This window comes from Tiliqua scincoides, chromosome 2, assembly GCF_035046505.1.
Source record: "Tiliqua scincoides isolate rTilSci1 chromosome 2, rTilSci1.hap2, whole genome shotgun sequence".
Lineage (NCBI taxonomy): Eukaryota > Metazoa > Chordata > Lepidosauria > Squamata > Scincidae > Tiliqua > Tiliqua scincoides.
In genome coordinates, this window is record NC_089822.1 from 132,515,280 (window position 1) to 132,532,868 (window position 17,589).

Consider the following 17,589-nt stretch of genomic DNA (forward strand, 5'->3'; position numbering starts at 1 on the left):
GCAGGGGAGGGCACCAGGACGCAGGCTGTGTCTGTTGTCTTGTGTGCTCCCTCAGGCATTTGGTGGGCCACTGTGAGATACAGGAAGCTGGACTAGATGGGCCTATGGCCTGATCCAGCGGGGCTCTTCTTCTGTTCTTATGTGGGCAGGGCAGTCTCCAGGACATACTTTGGCAATCTCAAGGGATCTTGACTGTCCCCCCCCCCACTCCTTTCAAGGATTATGGAGCAGAGGCTCTTCATCAATTCCAATTCACAATTCCCTTTCCCCCTAATCCATGTCTTTTAATCAGGCCAATGAGGGGATGTGTGTGTGTGTGTGTGTGTGTGTGTGTGTGTGTGGGGTGTGAGGGTGTGTGAGGGTGGGTGGTGGGTAGCCCCGGGGGCAGGCAGGGTCAAGTGGGAGGCAGGGCTGGGATGCAGCACTTATGCTGGATCCCAACCCTCATTCCTGGGGAGTTTGGAGCAGTGTGAATCCAAGGAGGTGACCCATTGGGTCAAAGGCTTCCCCTTGCCTCTGGCTGAGCCGCCTTGGGCCCCTATCCTGTCCTCTTGGCTTGCCTGTTCCAGCGCAGGGTAGGATTGCGCCCCAAGCCACTGCTCCTGTGTATGTTTTCTTGACAGCAACTAGCTTGAGTTGGGATATATATTTTTACCACAGGAAGGGGATACTTTGCTTTCCACTCTTCCCTGTCTAACAGTAATGATGTCATCAGATTATGAGATTGGAGGAGTGGACGCTAACTGGTCACTCCAGTGGTGTCACTAGGTTGGGGTCACCAGTGCACCAATGATGCCACCCCCGTGACCCTGCCCCTTTCAATCTTGCTCATGCTTTATTTTATTTAACTTTATTTTTATAACTTTTTGAAAAAAACAATATACAAACAGAAAGCTGTGCAAAAACATTATTATTAATAATAATATTGCCCGACAACCAGGGCCTAGGAGAGGGGGGTAAAGGGGGTATTTTGTACCTGGGCCCAGGGTCAGAAAGGGGCCCAGGAGCCAAAGGAGGGGCCCAGAAAGTTCCTGGGAACCTTCATTTTCCAGTCTCACCCAGACTCACTGCCCCTGTGGGATGCTGGGGCATTATTGTGGGCACACGGCTGCTACTGCTGCCAGGAGTCATACACACCAGGCCCAGGAATGTATATCTGCCTTAACAGCAGTGCTTTTTTGTAAAAAACAAAAACAAAAACTCACAACTTGTGCAGGAACTCACAACTTGTTAATCTTTTATTTATTTATTTATTTTTAAACTGAAATTTGAAGAGTTTTGCAGCTTCAACTGGCCCCCCTTTTGGCAACTGGCAACCAACCTTTATATTTTGCAGCCATGGAGCACTTCCCCTCCTAAAAAAAAAAAATTCTTCCTCGTAGGGATTTGAACCTCTAGCCTCTGGCTCCACAGACCAGCACTTTAACAATTGAGCCATAGGAACTCTTAGACTCAAAGTGTTTGGAACTAAAACCTGAGGCGCTGATGGCCACCAGCTGGGCTCAAGACCTTATATATTAGTTCTGAGCACTTTGACTACAGGCTTTCCTATAGCCCCAATGGAGAGAGTGCTGGGCTGTGGAGCACAAGGTTGGAGGTTCGAATCCCTCCCTCAGTGAAAAGGGGAAAAAAGGTGCCAGAACACCATTCTGGTGCGTTCTATTACAAAAAAACAACCCTGCTTAACAGTGTCACATCTGGGAGGAAACTGGCCTGCTACAGTAGCTCTTTGGCTTGTGGATCTGCTAACCATGAAGGTGTGTAGAGGAACTCAGCAACACAGCCACTGCAGCCGTCAGTTTGGGGGCACACAGGACACTCTCCATTCTAGTATGAGCCTAAATACAATGCTGCTAATCTCCTGCAATGATTTTCTATATCTGAAAGATTTTAGAGAGATGTCGGGGTGTGTTTTGGTTTCCCTATTACTGTATCTAGCTGCCAAAGTAGGCAGACAGGTAGACCTGAGCTTTGCATTGGGAAGACTGGTAGACCTGGGCTCCAAAGATTATTCCGGCTTTTGCCACTTTACCCCTGCCTGTTTTGCCCCCATTCTGCCCACCCCGATTGCCACCCCTCACTCTGTTTCACCCCCCCTTTTCAGGAAGGGGCCCAAAAGAAATTGCATACCCCCTAATAAAATTCCTCTCAGAGGCCCTGCACACAACACACCAGACACAACCATCATCAACAAAAGTCAAAAGGAGCAATAGTTTTGATCTCTTTAAATGTTTTCTGCAAGTGTTCTGGCTGCAGGAACACTTGAAAAATTAGCACTTCCTGTTGACCGCCTTCAGGTTTTTTCCCAGTGCGCAGGCTCTCAGGAGGTTTAAGCATGATTTTCTTCATCCGGTAAGCCTTTAAACTGGGTAAATGTACGTGGGAGGGAAGTCCTCACACCCCGATACCTGAAACCACAGATATGGCCTCCACCCTCCTATTTTGCAGAAACAGGACTACAACTGTGCAAACGAGTCTACTAGTCTTGGATGAGATGCATTGTGTCTTCTAATATCCTAGTTGGACGGAGCAATAGTAAACAAGTAAAAGCTGCCTTTAAGAAATGGCAAGCTGCCTGTCACTCTGATCATCACACTGAGCCCGCCGCCCTTGCCTAGCTCAGATACCTTCCTGGTGTGTACCTCCATGTTTTCTGCCAAGCCGCAGCTTGACTCACTTTCTGAAAGGTCTCAAGTGACACTGATCTTAAAAAGCTGAAGACAAGTCATCACCTTCGTGCCCATGATGACTCATTTCCAACACAATTCAAGGGGATGGAGACAACGGGACTGAACTTGAGACTCGAGGAAGTGACTCTGGCACATCCCTGCACCATGGTCAGCCTGCCTTCTCCTGAACCTCTTTCTCTGACAAGATGGGACTCAAAGATCTGTAGTGTCACAATGATCCATGCCCATCCTTTCCTATAAACCAGTAGACTTCAACCTTTTTCATCCCATGACCCCAGAAAAGAAAGCATGAAACTGGGGGCTCACTGCCAATCCTGACCCTCCTAATCCACCCTCCCCCAACCCCATCCCTGCCCACCCTGTCCCTTATCCCATAACTCTTGTGACCTCGCAACAACCCTGTGAGATAGCAACCTGAGCAGGGCTGGCCTTAGGAGCTGCAGGGCAAGACAGTGAGAAGAGGCTGTGCAGTGCAGGATTATACCAAGAACTCAGTTTTGATCAGGCAGTGCCATTGGATCCCAGCCGCCGTGATCCCCCCCCCAATGAGGCATTGCAACCCTTTTGGGGTCATGACCCAAGAATTGAAGAACACTAAAAACCTATTTCCTTAAATAAAACTCTGATTTTGAATACAAGCTTCACGTGAAGCTTCTTATCTGGTCTTCCCTGCGCAATGCACCTTTTACTGTTTCATCTCTGCCAACGTATAGGAGAGGAATTGCAGCCTTCCCACCCTCAGGAACTTCTGATTCTGCATATAGGCACCTCGCTGCCCTGATTGCTCAATGACTCTGGTCCTGGGCGGAAAGGAGGAGCTCTTGTACACCTGACAGTGGAGCAACAACCCTCCCGTTTGCAGGCTGCAGCAGGCAGGGAAGAGCAACCCAGAAAAGGGAAGGAAGCCTGTCTTCTCTCCACAAACAATAGTGCCTGGGAGAAGTTCGTAGAATCAATTGCAGGTGAGTCACTGGCACTCAGCTCCCTCTCCACTCCCTCTAGGCACTTCCAGGGCATAAGCCAGTGGGGGAAATCCCAGATCTCTCATATCTATGCTTCTCAGCATACTCAAGGATGCATTCTGAAAAAAGTCAGTAGCCCTGTTTGCCATAAAATGCAAGGCAAGGGGAAGTCACCTAAAGAAGTTGCATCAGGGCTTGTGTTTGACAATTTCCTTTTAGACTCCTTGCCAACTTCTCCCCACCACCACCACCACGCACCATCCCCAACTTTTCACCTTGCCTAGTTAATCGGTGCTTATCTTGATTTGATTCCTGTTAAAAGAATAAATCTTTTAATCTTGAATTTATTCCATGCCTTTTCCCCTCCATTGGGTTCAATAAACACTGGCTTTCCAATAGACATCTTTTACTCTTCAGTAAAAGGTCAAAGGAACTTGGAATGTACAACCTGGAGAAGAGAAGCTGTAGGTGGAACTTGATAGCCTTCTTCAAAGGTGGGAAAGGCTGTCACATAGAAGAGGACAAAAGGTCTTCTCTGCTACCTCTACAGGTAGGACTGGATCTAATAGGTCTCAAGGGACAGGAGTGTAGATTTTGGTTGAACCTTGAGAAAACCTGAGGGTAAGAGCAGTTTGGCAATGGAACAAGGAGTGGCAGCTCCAGCTTTGGGCAGCCTGCGCCACAGTCCTGGAAATGGCACACTGTGAATGGCACAGTGTGTGAATGGCACACTCCCCCATGCTTGGGAAAGCACTTGCATGCACCAGCTCTTGGGTGGTGGTCTTACTGGGTGACAGTGGGAAGCATCAGCAGACAATAAGTATTCCCACAGATCCTGGCCTACTAGGCATGGGTGGAAGGCAGTACAAGCAATGGAAACTCGCTGCCTCTGGGGTTAGCCAGGCATGGGTGTGGACCCTTGCATGCACATTGGCCTGCACATTAGCTGGCAACATATGACCCACCAGGCCCCACCTGTGAAGTGGCCCTGCCACAACTGCCTAGCACACCATGCTAGGCAGCACACCATGCTGCCAGCGGGGGCTCACATCCCCCATTGTCGCTACTAATAAATGACCTTCCCCCAAATTCTTGTGGCACACCTGTGGCCCACTCGCGGCACACCAATGTGCCATGGCACAGTGGTTGAAAATGGCTACTCTAGATGGTCATGTCTATTGCCAATAGCCCCAGCAGGCTTTGCAATAGGATGTGCGTCCTTGTGATGAGATCAGGTGCCAGGAATAGCAGCACAGCAGTGGAACTGTAAGCGCTGGCTGGGACAGGGTGGGCATTTCACATGCACAACAGTCTCCAGTTTTGAGACCACTGGCCCGAGGATAGTGAGCTCACTTGGTCAAAGCTCATCAGGCAGAACCTGTGTAGTTGTCTATCTCTTGGGAATGCTCTGTCTCGGGATTTTCTTCACTGAGCACTTGGCAGGCCTAAGAGGTCTACAAGACCCCTCAACGTCTCACGGATTCTATGGTCACACTTAAAATGGTTGGATTACTGTTTGGTACATTTGCCTTCACTGGCCAAGGGCTGGCCATGTTTGTATAATCCTCCCTTGCCATGTATGTCAATTAGTTCATGTGACTTGCTATCTCTATGTGTTTCCAGAGTAGTAATCGGTCTAGCCTGTGCTAGCAAAGTCCAAAGACTCTATATGCAGAACAGGAGAGCCTGTCCTAGATCATTGGCTTATTCTCTGATCAGCTGTATAGCATCTTGGGGGCCAAATCAACTCAAAACTGCCAAACTCTTGACACACTTCCTTATTTCTTATCCTGCTGTTTTTTAGCCATGTGGCTCTACGTGGCTGCCCTGCTGGGGCTTTACTTCCTTCGCCGATGGTACCGGGAAAAGCAGATGGTGGAGAACCTGACCGAGAAATACGTCTTCATCACTGGCTGCGACTCTGGATTTGGGAACCTGCTGGCCAGGCAATTGGATGCCCAGGGCCTGAGGGTGCTGGCAGGTTGCCTCACCCAGAAGGGGGCAGAGCAGCTGGAGAAGGCCACGTTGGAGCGGCTGAGAACCACCATCCTGGATGTCACCAACACAGAGAGTGTTGAGGCAGCAACCGAATGGGTGAAAGGATGTGTGGGGAGCAAAGGTGGCAGACTCTTCTCCTCTTCTGTCATTTCATGTCGGTGCTGTGTGTGGGCAGAGTCAGAATTCCAGTTTCACAGGTGCTGAGGAGCACTTGGGGTTGCCAGCTCTTGCAGTCTTAACAGCTGCCTGATTTGAGAATCATCAGCTGAAGGGTTTCATGTGGTGAGAAATACTATCATCTGATGATCACTTGTTGGAAGATGCACAGTCGTAATCATGGGTGAAAAAGTTGGCACACGAGCTAGTAGCCATACTGCAGCAGCTCCCACACCTCCACTTGTCATGTCTGTATGCCACACATAGCATAGACTGCTGGGTTTTCATCCTTCTGGGCTGAAATTTGTGCATCACAAAATCAAGGCAATTGATCCCATTAATCTGAAATTTGGCACAGTGAAACTGGACTCTATTCAGTTCATCTTCCCAGTCCACAAATGTCAGATGAATTGCTGAATTGTAGTTCTTTGGCTCATTTGCCAGGTGCACACCAAGTTCTGGTTTTCCCTCTATGCTTTCAGTTGAATGAATGAAACTGAATTTGTTAGTAGTGAGAGACTGGAGGTGGGATTGCATTACTAGAAAGAGGACTTAGAGAAGGACACAAGCCTGGAAGCAGAAGGGTATTGAAGAAAGGGTTTCTGTGATCAGGAAATCACACACAAATCAGATGGAGAAAAGAGGAACTTGCATGCATGACCAAACATGCCTAGGACAAGGTTCTCAACAGGAGGGCTGTGTTTCAAGTAGATTAATTAAATCCTTCCAGTTTACTGGCAGTTCTTATGGTCTGACAATGACTGAATACTTACTCTTCAGCTTTCACCAGTGGTTCACCATTTGCAAGCGATGCATGTTCAGCAGAATTAAAAACTTAGAATTAAAAAAGATATTGCGTATTAACTGAGATTCCACTGATTTCTGTCCCAGTGTCATGTTCAGTGTGCAGAGGGAAGGACTGAGACGGAAAGGGGAAGAGCTTGGAGGCCGAGTTGTAAGCAAGCTCCAGATGTGAGACTGAAGAACACGTACAGTTTCCTACTTAGATTGTGTGGAAGTTAAGGCGAGTGCCTGAACTTAGAATGTCTGCTTTTTGGTGACTTTGTAAGCCCTTAAGCCTTCTCCCAGAGACCAGTGGCATGTGGCTTCATACAACCTACTGAAAATGGAACATCCAGTCCTTCAGATAACAAAAAGTTGGAATGTTATGAACAACCATTGATATGCATCTGCTCTCCTCCCACAGGGCTCTGGGGCTTGGTCAACAATGCAGGCATAGGTGCCTCACTGGCTCCCAATGAATGGCTGACCAAAGATGACTTTGCAAAGGTGATCAATGTCAACCTGCTTGGGCTGATTGACGTTACGCTACACATGCTACCCCTGGTGAAAAAAGCCAGAGGGAGGGTGGTCAACGTTTCTAGTGTATTAGGAAGAGTGGCAGCCAGTGGAGGAGGGTATAGCCCATCGAAGTTTGGCGTGGAGGCCTTCTCTGACAGCTTGAGGTAAAATACCAGCTCTTCAGCTTTCCTGTTTGCTTGGTTAACAGCTTGCTTCAGCTTGCTTCAGCTGAAGTTGGTGAAGCCAGACCGAATACACACAAGTGCTGGGAGGGATGACTGCTGTCAGGGACAGAAGTTAGAGGTTTAGGAAGCTGTTCTGTCTCATCCATTTACTTATTTCATCATATTTTAAAACACGTTAAAATATTTCTTTTAGACCTTTCCGCTTAAGGCTGAGGCTTTTAAAGAAATAATGATTTCGTTATCCCCTCTGCCATTTGTTTTAGTACACACACACGCGCGCGCACACACACACACACACACTAATAGTGAGTATGAGTCTGGTAGTTGAGTATAGTTGGTATCCATGGGGGTCTGTTCCAGCATACTGAAGTCCATGGATAATGAAATCTGGGGGGGGGGGGGGACGGCAAACTGGATGTACCTTTTTGAAGTGCCTCAGAAGGCCTTACAGATTCAACTGAAAGGCACTTACTGTTTGCACACCAAAAAAAAATGGAACTGTTTTCTAGTTGCATCCAAGAGATCCACTGAGGCCCTCCAGCCATGGGCTTGCCATCTGCAGGTATTCAAATCCATGGATGCCAAGCCTGTGGAGAAAGAGGGCCCACTGAATCTAGCAATGTGTATGCAAAATGGGACCACCCCCAAACAATTGGTTTCTCCTTGCTGGAGGGACTTCCTAGCAAAGCAGAAGAAGACAGAAAAGTTTAGTCACCCCCTCCTTCCTGCAAAAACCAGCGTGGTGGGGATGAGTATGAGCAGTGGCTCTCAGGAACCACTGAATGTTCAGGGCTCATTTGGGGGGGGGCAGCACAACATGATCAATGGGCAGGGATGGAGGCTTGGTTTGTCTGTCTGTCTGTCTGTCAGGGATGGAGGTTGCAATACTTTGTTGCAGATTGTTATCCAAATTTTGCTCTCCGTAAGCCACATCCCAGCAACCATCAGGCACATTATGCAGAGCCGTAACTAGGACAGAGCCTAAGGGCCACCCACCCCGGGTGCTATGCCAAGAGGAGACACTTGGCAGCCCCTAGGTCAGGAGTTGGCAACCTTAAACACTCAAAGAGCCATATGGACCCATTTTCCAGAGGAAAAAAAACCTCAGGAGCCACAGAACCCTTTTGACATCTAAAATGAAGATAACACTGCATATATAGTTTCTTTCACCTTTATGCTCTTATAGGTCCCATTTTTATAATGTAGCCCCCTCTTGTAGCTTTTAGTTAGTTTTATCATACATTTTTGTCCTGTGTTTTCAGACACCTGGTCCTCTATGGTGTTTTGCCTGATTCCAAGGCCATTCTCTGCCTGGAGAATTATGCCCACTTTAAGCAAGTTAGCTCCCCTTCTTTCCCCCAACAAATGACCCTGGTTCTGCCCTGCAGTCCTGCTGGACCCCACCTCCAGGGTAGCTTGCCTGTTCAACCTACAGAGGTCCTCTCTCCTGCCAGCAGCCTCCCACCACTACAGCAGACCCTGGGTCCTCAGCAGGTCTTGGGCACAGCAGCCACACACCAAACTCCAGTGTCTCCAGCAGTCCATTAGTCACAAAGTCAGTCAGAGTATCCAGGGCAGAGTCCAAAGTCAATAAGCCAAGTCACATTCCAAGGTCTGATTCCAAAGTAAGTCAGTCAAATCAGTCAGAGTATCAAAGTCAATAAGCCAAGCCCTGCCCTCTCCTCTCCTCTCCTCTCCTCTCCTCCCCTCCCCTCCCCTCCCCTCCCTCCAACCTGCACTCCTACAACCCACACCCCCTTCCTGCCTCAGGTGCTCCTTATATCCCTGAGGGCCCTATTGCCTTCAAGTGGCTGCAGCTGTGCAGCAAACTCTGCTGGATGCCCAGGCCTTACCCTTAAAGGGGCCACTGCTGACACCACATCTATCTCCTCACCAGATCTTCCAGGATTCCAATACATATGGTGGTTATGACATCTGCTTATCTTACATGGATACTAAAGAACTCCCCCCACCTTCTAGAGGCACCCTGCTGGAAGGAAAAAAGGACACAGACTCCAGAGGTGGGAAAGAGAAGAAGCCAGGGGGGGGGGCAGCCACAGGCCAGCTTCTGCCCTGCCTGCCCTCCCTCCCTGCCTCCCTCACTCAGGCTGCAACCCTCTCCACACTATCCTGGGAGTAAGCCCCATTGGCTACAATGGGACTTCTGAGCAGATAAGTTGGTTGGAGCTCTCAGGCTGCAGTCCTCTCCACACTTTCCTGGGAGGAAGCCTCACTGACTACTTGTGAGTAGACCTGCATAGGAGGGGGCTGAGGCTGCAGCCCTCCACACATTCCTGGGAGGAAGCCCCACTGACTACAGTGGGGCTTACTTGTGAGTAGACCTGCACAGGAGGGGGCCAAGGATACAGCCCTCCCCACCTTCCTGGGAGTAGCCCAGGGACTACATCTGGGCTTACTCTGGAACAGAAATGCGCAGGCTCCCACTCACCCGTCCTTGCGTTTGGCCTTGAGCAGGCTTCAAGGCTGCCATCCCAGGCACCCTTTCCTGGGAGTAAGCTTCATCCGCTGTAATGGGGCTTACTACTGAGTTGTAAGGAGACATAGGATGTCTCCTCTGCTGTGGAGGAAAAGCCTCTCCTTGCACTGAGTGGGGACCTGCTCAGGGAAAGGCGGGCTGCAAGGGCTCAAAATGGCTGAGGGGGAGGGCAGCTCAGGATTGGCAGGTCTGTCTGCCAGTGAAGGGCCCTGAGCCATTCCAACTGAAAAAGCCAGGAGCCTGCTGGATGCTGATTGGCTGAGCCTGCTGGAGAGTTGGGGAAGGGAAAAACAGGGACCTTAAGCCTGCAGAGCAGGCAAAATTGAAAAGGGAAACCAATGCGGGGCAGGTGGGGGTGAAGGGAGAGGAGGGCAGTGAGCTCAGGGGATGGAGGGAAGCAGCCTCCTGTTACCCCCTTTGCCACTTTCACCGGGAGGAGCCTCAGCAGACAGCTGAAAGAGCCACTTGCGGCTCTAGAGCCACAGGTTGCCGACCCCTGCCCTAGGTTCTGCCCTGGTTACGGATTGTGCACCCAGCCTCCGGAGGAGACAGAACAGTGTACACAATGTCTCACCATCAAGGAAGAGCCTGGAAGTAGTTGCCTAAGGCTGTCACTTCCAGGTTGTCCCCGGAGGAAAGGGCAGAACAAGCCCCAACAATAACTTTCAATAGTACAGTAGAACTATTAAGTATCCATCTTTCAATACTGGGCCAGGCAGAAGTGGTGTTTGTTGACCTTTTTTTGGTTCCAATTCAGGCGAGAGCTTCATCCTTTTGGGGTCCGTGTCAGCATTATTGAGCCTGGTGGTTTTAATACAGATATTGTCAACCTTCTGGTAGAGGATCTGCAGAAAACATGGAGCCAGACACCCTCTGACATTAAGGAAACCTATGGGCAGGAGTACTTTGAGAAGTGTGAGTTCAAAGAATGGGTGGGTGGTGGGCAGGACCCGTAGGCCTGTGTCAGGCCTCTCAGTCTGATATGGGAATGCTTTACTCTGCACCTGCTAAATAGCTGGCACAGAATCAAGTAGCCACATTGTGGGACATTTTTCTTTCTAGTAAAGCAATTGCCTTGGGTGCTAGAGTGCATGAGGGATTGAAAAGAAGAGAGTCCCAAAGGTCCACTTGCTTGAGTTTCAGTTCTCAGACATCAAGGATTATTCCAGGTGCCTCCTCTTTGCTCTGGTACATCAAGCAAAGGGATTGAGGAGTTGCAATTATGTCTCATGCAGTGCAATCCTATCTTGCACTGGAACAGGCAGGCCAGGAGGCCTGTGTTGTATCTAGCACAAGATTGGGGCCAGTAGTGGCTCAGCCGGAGGCAAGAGGAAACTCTTCCCCTTACCCCCTGGTAAGGCACCACTGCTCCAATGGGTCTCCTTGGAGATGTGCCATCTCAGGAAGTGCCATAAGTGAGGAGAATGGAGTGGCTTCAAGTCGCTTGCACTGCTCAGGGAAACAGGGTTGGAATCTGGCATAACAGATGGGTTCCAGCCCCGCCTCCCACTTCCCACCTGCCCTCCCCTTGCCCTGAAAAGCCTCTCTTCCACCTCCTCCCCGCCCTCCCCAGACCCGTGCGTTGGCCAAGCTCGGCAGACACAACCCTCCTTCCTCAAGTCGGTGCAGAGGCTGGATGCAGGCTCCGCGGGCTGGCGCACATCCCTGAGCCGGCCCAGTCAACTCTCAAGAAGGCACAAACATGCTTTACGGCACATTTGCAACCCTCTTGGGCCGGTGTGAGGGGCTTGTGCAAGCCTAGTGCACAGTCAAGATTGCGCCCTTAAGTGACCAACGTATAAACATGTCTCACAACTTGTTGCAAGTCTAACTTGTCATGTGCTTTATATCACACACAGATCTCCAAATGATCGGCAGGACCCGTAAGATATGCAGCAGCAATCTCTACATGGTCACTGACTGCATGGAACATGCCCTGAAGTCCGTCCACCCTCGCACTCGCTATGCTGCCGGTTGGGATGCAGCATTTTTCTACATTCCTGCCTCTTACTTGCCAAGTTGGGTGTCAGACCTTTTTACTAGATGCTTTCTTCCTAGGCCAGCAGAGGCAGTGTAAATTATTTCACAGAAACAGAATCACAACTGAGGCAATGCCACCTAGAGGACGCTGGAGAGCAGTGTATTGTTCAGACCCTGAAACCCTTCACCTGCCCTCTATGATCCTTGCAAAAGGTGTGATCCTTCTTGCCCTTTCTCACACCATTGAAGCAAGAGGATGGCACACTGCTTCCTCTCTCCCCTCCCCCACATCCATACAAAGAGAAGAGTTCTCCAATTCTCTATTCCAAAAGCAGTAGGAACCTCGGATGACTCAGAATGCATGTAAACTTGGAAACTGCGAGGAAAGATTTGAAATCTTAACCAGCCTCTGCTCTGGTGTATGTTAATTGATATCAGACTGTCCCCAAAATGCCCAGCTCACAATACCAAGATACCCACAATGCCTGGCTTCAAAGATCAGGCTTCTCTGGTTTAGGCCCTTCTCTGCCCTCTGCTTAGGAATGCTGCTACTCAGCACCAACCATCCTCCCCAGAAAGATCTGGCCCAGGGGTCGGCAACCTTAAACACTCAAAGAGCCATTTGGACTCGTTTTCCGGAGGAAAAAAAATCTCAGGAGCCACAAAACCCTTTTGACATCTAAAATGAAGATAACACTGCATATATAGGTGTTTTTTTTTACCTTTATGCTCTTATAGGTCCCATTTTTATAATGTAGCCCCCTCTTGTAGCTTTTAGTTAGTTTTGTCATACAATCTTGTCCTGTGTTTTCAGACACCTGGTCCTCTATGGTGTTTTGCCTGATTCCAAGGCCATTCTCTGCCTGGAGAATTATGCCCACTTTAAGCAAATTAGCTCCCCTTCTTTCCCCCAACATATGACCCTGGTTCTGCCCTGCAGTCCTGCTGGACCCCACCTCCAGGGTAGCTCGCCTGTTCAACCTGCAGAGGTCCTCTCTCCTGCCAGCAGCCTCCCACCACTACAGCAGACCCTGGGTCCTCAGCAGGTCTTGGGCACAGCAGCCACACTTCAAACTCCAGTGTCTCCAGCAGTCCATTAGTCACAAAGTCAGTCAGAGTATCCAGGGCAGAGTCCATAAGCCAAGTCACAGTGCAAGGTCAGATTCCAAAGTAAGTCAGTCAAATCAGTCAGAGTATCAAAGTCAATAAGCCAAGTCAGTCTCCTCTCCTACCTCCAACCTGCACTCCTACAACCCACACCCCCTTCCTGCCTCAGGTGCTCCTTATATCCCTGAGGGCCCTATTGCCTTCAAGTGGCTGCAGCTGTGCAGCACACTCTGCTGGATGCCCAGGCCTTACCCTTAAAGGGGCCACTGCTGACACCACATCTACCTCCTCACCAGATCTTCCAGGATTCCAGTACATATGGTGGTTATGACATCTGCTTATCTTACATGGATACTAAAGAACTCCCCCCACCTTCTAGAGGCACCCTGCTGGAAGGAAAAAAGGACACAGACTCCAGAGGTGGGAAAGAGAAGAAGCCAGAGCTGGGGGGGAAGGTGGGGGGGCAGCCACAGGCCAGCTTCTGCCCTCCCTCACTCAGGCTGCAACCCTCTCCACACTATCCTGGGAGTAAGCCCCATTGACTACAATGGGACTTCTGAGCAGACAGGTTGGTTGGAGCTCTCAGGTTGCAGTCCTCTCCACACTTTCCTGGGAGGAAGCCTCACTGACTACTTGTGAGTAGACCTGCATAGGAGGGGGCTGAGGCTACAGCCCTCCATACCTTCCTGGGAGGAAGCCCCACTGACTACAGTGGGGCTTACTTGTGAGTAGACTTGCACAGGAGAGGGCTGAGGTTATAGCCCTCCACACCTTCCTGGGACTAGCCCAGGGACTACAGCGGGGCTTGCTTGAGAACAGACCTGCCAGGTGCAGTCTCCCACCCCTTGAGCAGGCTCCAAGGCTGCAATCACAGGCACCCTTTTCTGGGAGTAAGCCTCATCCGCTGTAATGGGGCTTACTACTGAGTAGACACGCATAGGAGCAGGCTCCAAGGCTGCCATCCCAGGCACCCTTTCCTGGGAGTAAGCTTCATCCACTGTAATGGGGCTTATTACTGAGTAGACACACAGGATGTCTCATCTGCTGTGGAGGAAAAGCCTCTCCTTGCACTGAGTGGGGACCTGCTCAGGGGCTGCAAGGGCTCACAATGGCTGAGGAGGAAGGCGGCTCAGGATTGGCTGGTGGTCAGCCAGTGAAGGACCCTGAGATACTGCAACAGAAAAAGCCAGGAGCCTGCTGGATGCTGATTGGCTGAGCCTGCTGGAGAGTTGGGGAAGGGAAAAACAGGGACTTTAAGCAGGCAAAATTGAAAAGGGAAACCAATGCGGGGCAGGTGGGGGTGAAGGGGAGAGGAGGGCAGTGAGCTCAGGGGGTGGAGGGAAGCAGCCTGCCCTCCCAACACAGGTGCCTCCTGTCACCCCCTTTGCCACTTTCACTGGGAGGAGCCACAGCAGACACCTGAAAGAGTTGCATGCAGCTCCAGAGCTGCGGGTTGCTGACCCCTGATCTGGCCAAACCAAGATAAGCCGAATATGCAAAATATGGGCCTCCAAGGAAGGACAGAGGGTAAGAAACAAAAGGGTGTGAGGCAGGACGGTTAGGATAAGGTGGTGTAATTGATTACCCAAACCTCAATAATGGATATCTTGTGTGTAGACACCCTGTCATGTAAACATTGCTTCCTAACAGAGCACTCCAAACTGATAAGAATGCTGATCTTGCTCTCTGCCCGATTACTTGGTAATTTTCCAAGGATATTTACCCCTCTTTCTTGGTGTTCTTTTATGCCCCTCCTCTATTCAGAAAACCCTATAAAAACTGTATCATGGTAGCCCATTCTTTGTCCATCGTGCATGTGTGGTGGACCCATTTTGCAAAACATAGTAAAAGCTTTTTCCGAAACCCTCTGAATTCTCCTGTCTGTAGTTTGCCTCTCCGCCATCCAAGGAATACTGCGCCCATTCGGGAACAAGACTAGCTGGATGATGGATTCTGTCATAGGAAAAAAGTCCTTCCGCTGATTGTTCTGTTCCCCTCTCCCTAATTTTGAACACTTTTCATCTGTGGCTTGGCAAGTGGGTACGAATCTCTGTGTTCCCAGTGAATGAGTCACTCCTGTGACTGGTACAGAGTTACAGTATCTGTCTTCCTGTGGGTTTGGAAGTTTTTCACTGGGATGTACCGTATATACTTGTGTATAAGTTGAAAAATCTATGCCTAAAATTGAGCCAGAAAATCTGGGTCAATTTATACACTGGTCAATACCGTAAATAAAGCAGGAGCTTCTGGGAAGCTTATAGGAAGCTTAGCAGCTGTTTGGTGAGGTAAGGGTGAAACTGGGCTGAAAAGCAGGACACAGAGGGTGGAGAAAACAAGGAGTAGTGTAACTTGCTAGTATTTACGGTATTCAGATGCAGTCACTTTAGCCTCCAAACAGGAAGAGAAATGAAGGTGCTAAATGGAATTGTAGTCTGTAGGAGGGCTGCTGCTACAGAAGTGCAGCACTTACTCTTCACAAAGCCTACAACTTCCATAAGCCCCTTCAACTCCCTTCCTGTTTGGAGAAGAAGATCAGATGTCTCCCTCCCCCCCCCCTTTTTGCTGCTGCCTGAGAACAGTCCCTGGAAGGTCATTATGTAAGTTATATGTAGAGACTGTCCTTCAACCCCACTCCTGCTACCTTTTTGTCTTGTCCAAAATGCTCCGTCTGCCTTCCAAGGGCCACTTTCTGGCTAATTAACACCTCCCCTTCTCCAGAAATGGCAGTTGCTGCGTGCAAAGGAACTGCAGAACACGCTTAGCAGTCTGAGAGCAATTAACAAAATTTATTGCTACACAAACACTCTTGTCCAGAGCCTTTCCCTTCCCCCAATACTTCTCTTCACTTAGGAGGTGAGCGAGTCCAAAGCACTGTCCAAAAGACTCTTCCCAGTGGCAATCCAGCAGCGCCCCTTGCATGATCTGTCAGGCAGAGGCTCAACATCTCCTGTGCTTCTCCAGCAGAGTCCCAGCATTCCCCTTCTCTGTGTTCTAAGTGCCTTCTGGGGCTGCTTTTTCTTCTTGCAGCTCCTGGGATCCAAAATGAGGCTCAGGTGTGAGCCCTCTCTTCAGTCCATGCTGAGTCCCATCACCATAATAAGGTGCAGCTGTGAGCTACCCCTTCAGTCCATGTCCATCAAAGTCTCCATTGGCCTTGATTGATTACAGCTGCAGACACTGGCCCTGCCCTTCCCAGCGCTGTCAACCAGCTGTCAAAACATGGGAATAGCTGTCAGCACCACATCATCTGCCTGGTGATCTCCTGATCTTCCATTACAGAGTCTCTGGCTTAACACACCAGGCATCTTAGAGAGGGATTTGATTAACGGTTCTGCTGGTATGTTGCTTACAAGAACTTAGTCTGATAGTGATGCTGCAAGTCCACTTACTCTCATAGTGTTTACAGAAAGGTTCTGAAGACCAGAATTAAAAAAGTTAAAGAATAAAAATGTATCTTAGGATCTTTAACGATATTTTAATAAATTAGAGACTGTACAGTTCTTCCCTGTACAGACCCTCCTCCCTCTTGCAGCTTCTGTCCCTGCTCTCATGCAGTCTGTCTGACCCCTTCCCTCCTTGTTTACAGATGGGATGGGGACAATAGGGGAGTGTTGAGAGAGAATTCACACACACACACACACACACACACACACACACACACACACACACACACACACACACACAGAGCACCCTGTTTTTTTCCATGGCTGATTTTAATAGGGAACAACTAGAGACTCCAGCCTTTTTGAGTTGTGAAAATGCTCTGGGCAACTTGGGAAGGGCCTGTTATGGCTCATTTCGAGCCAAGTCATGGGAGGCGGAGACTCATGACTCAACTTGAATCAAGTCACGCCTGACTTGCCCGTCCCTGTGAACTTCCACCCTAAAGTCATACAGACTCAAGGATGCTACTATCACGTTGCCCTGAGTGAATCCGCCTTCTGACGAGCAGGCCACAGCCTCAGGCCAGGAAAGCCTCACCAGCACTACTCTAAACCTAGTAGTCTTTCAGGATATGCAAGGAGTTGCAGCCCAGAGGCCAGCCATTCCCATGCTGTGCAGTCAGAAGGGAGGGCAGTAGAGCCTTCCTCTCACCCTGACAACCAGCCAGGTGCCTCCAATCATAATCCCTCCTCCCTGTCCTGCTCTGCAACTGCGCTGTGACCCAAATCTGAATCCGTCAAGAGCAAGGACCCCTCTCTTGGGGGAGGGAACCACTTCCTTTTTTCCTCCAGCTCCTTCCCCTTTCAGATGTCAACCGGACACCCATGACTGCCCAGTTTCAGCAGGAAACAAAAGCCTTGGCTGAAACCTAGCTCACACCTGCTCACTGCTTACCTGATGGGGACAAGAAATTGGAAATTGCCAGAAGTTGCCCTCAGCCTGCTGCCTGCCCTCCCCCCACACTAGCCTTCCCAGGCTGGTCAAACTTTTTCTGTTGGCGCAGAGGCTGGCGCGGACACTACATGGGCCAGCGTGTGTCCGCACGCCGTGCGGCCGACTTTCCCAGAGGCACAAACGTGCCTTGCAGAACATTTGCAACACTTCTTGGCCGGCGCAAGAGACTTGCGGCAGCCGATCAAGTGCTTAGGATTGCACGCTTAATTCCTTAGTCAGGAGGGGCCATTCGGGCAGTGGTATCTGCCCAAGCTCATCTGCCGTGAAGACAGATGCAAAGAACTCTTCAATTTCTCTGACGTCTCCAAGTCCCC

General features: G+C 49.9%; 1 protein-coding gene across 1 annotated transcript; it reads left to right on the plus strand.

The window, feature by feature from the left end:
• The first annotated feature begins 5,458 nt into the window (after positions 1-5,458).
• On the plus strand, positions 5,459-11,867 carry LOC136639818 (retinol dehydrogenase 7-like). The gene is made up of 4 exons (XM_066614372.1): positions 5,459-5,771; positions 7,014-7,272; positions 10,548-10,705; positions 11,650-11,867. Exons 1-4 carry the CDS (start codon positions 5,459-5,461, stop codon positions 11,865-11,867), a joined length of 948 nt encoding a protein of 315 aa, XP_066470469.1.
• Positions 11,868-17,589: the final 5,722 nt, after the last annotated feature.

What these genes read in the sequence shown, in the direction of transcription:
- LOC136639818 (XM_066614372.1), top strand. Translation starts at nt 5,459, where the DNA reads ATGTGGCTCTACGTGGCTGCCCTGCTGGGGCTTTACTTCCTTCGCCGA. An exon ending in AGGATGTGTGGGGAGCAAAG is followed by an intron (nt 5,772 to 7,013) that starts GTGGCAGACTCT and finishes CTCCTCCCACAG; the next exon opens with GGCTCTGGGGCTTGGTCAAC. An exon ending in GCAGGAGTACTTTGAGAAGT is followed by an intron (nt 10,706 to 11,649) that starts GTGAGTTCAAAG and finishes TATCACACACAG; the next exon opens with ATCTCCAAATGATCGGCAGG.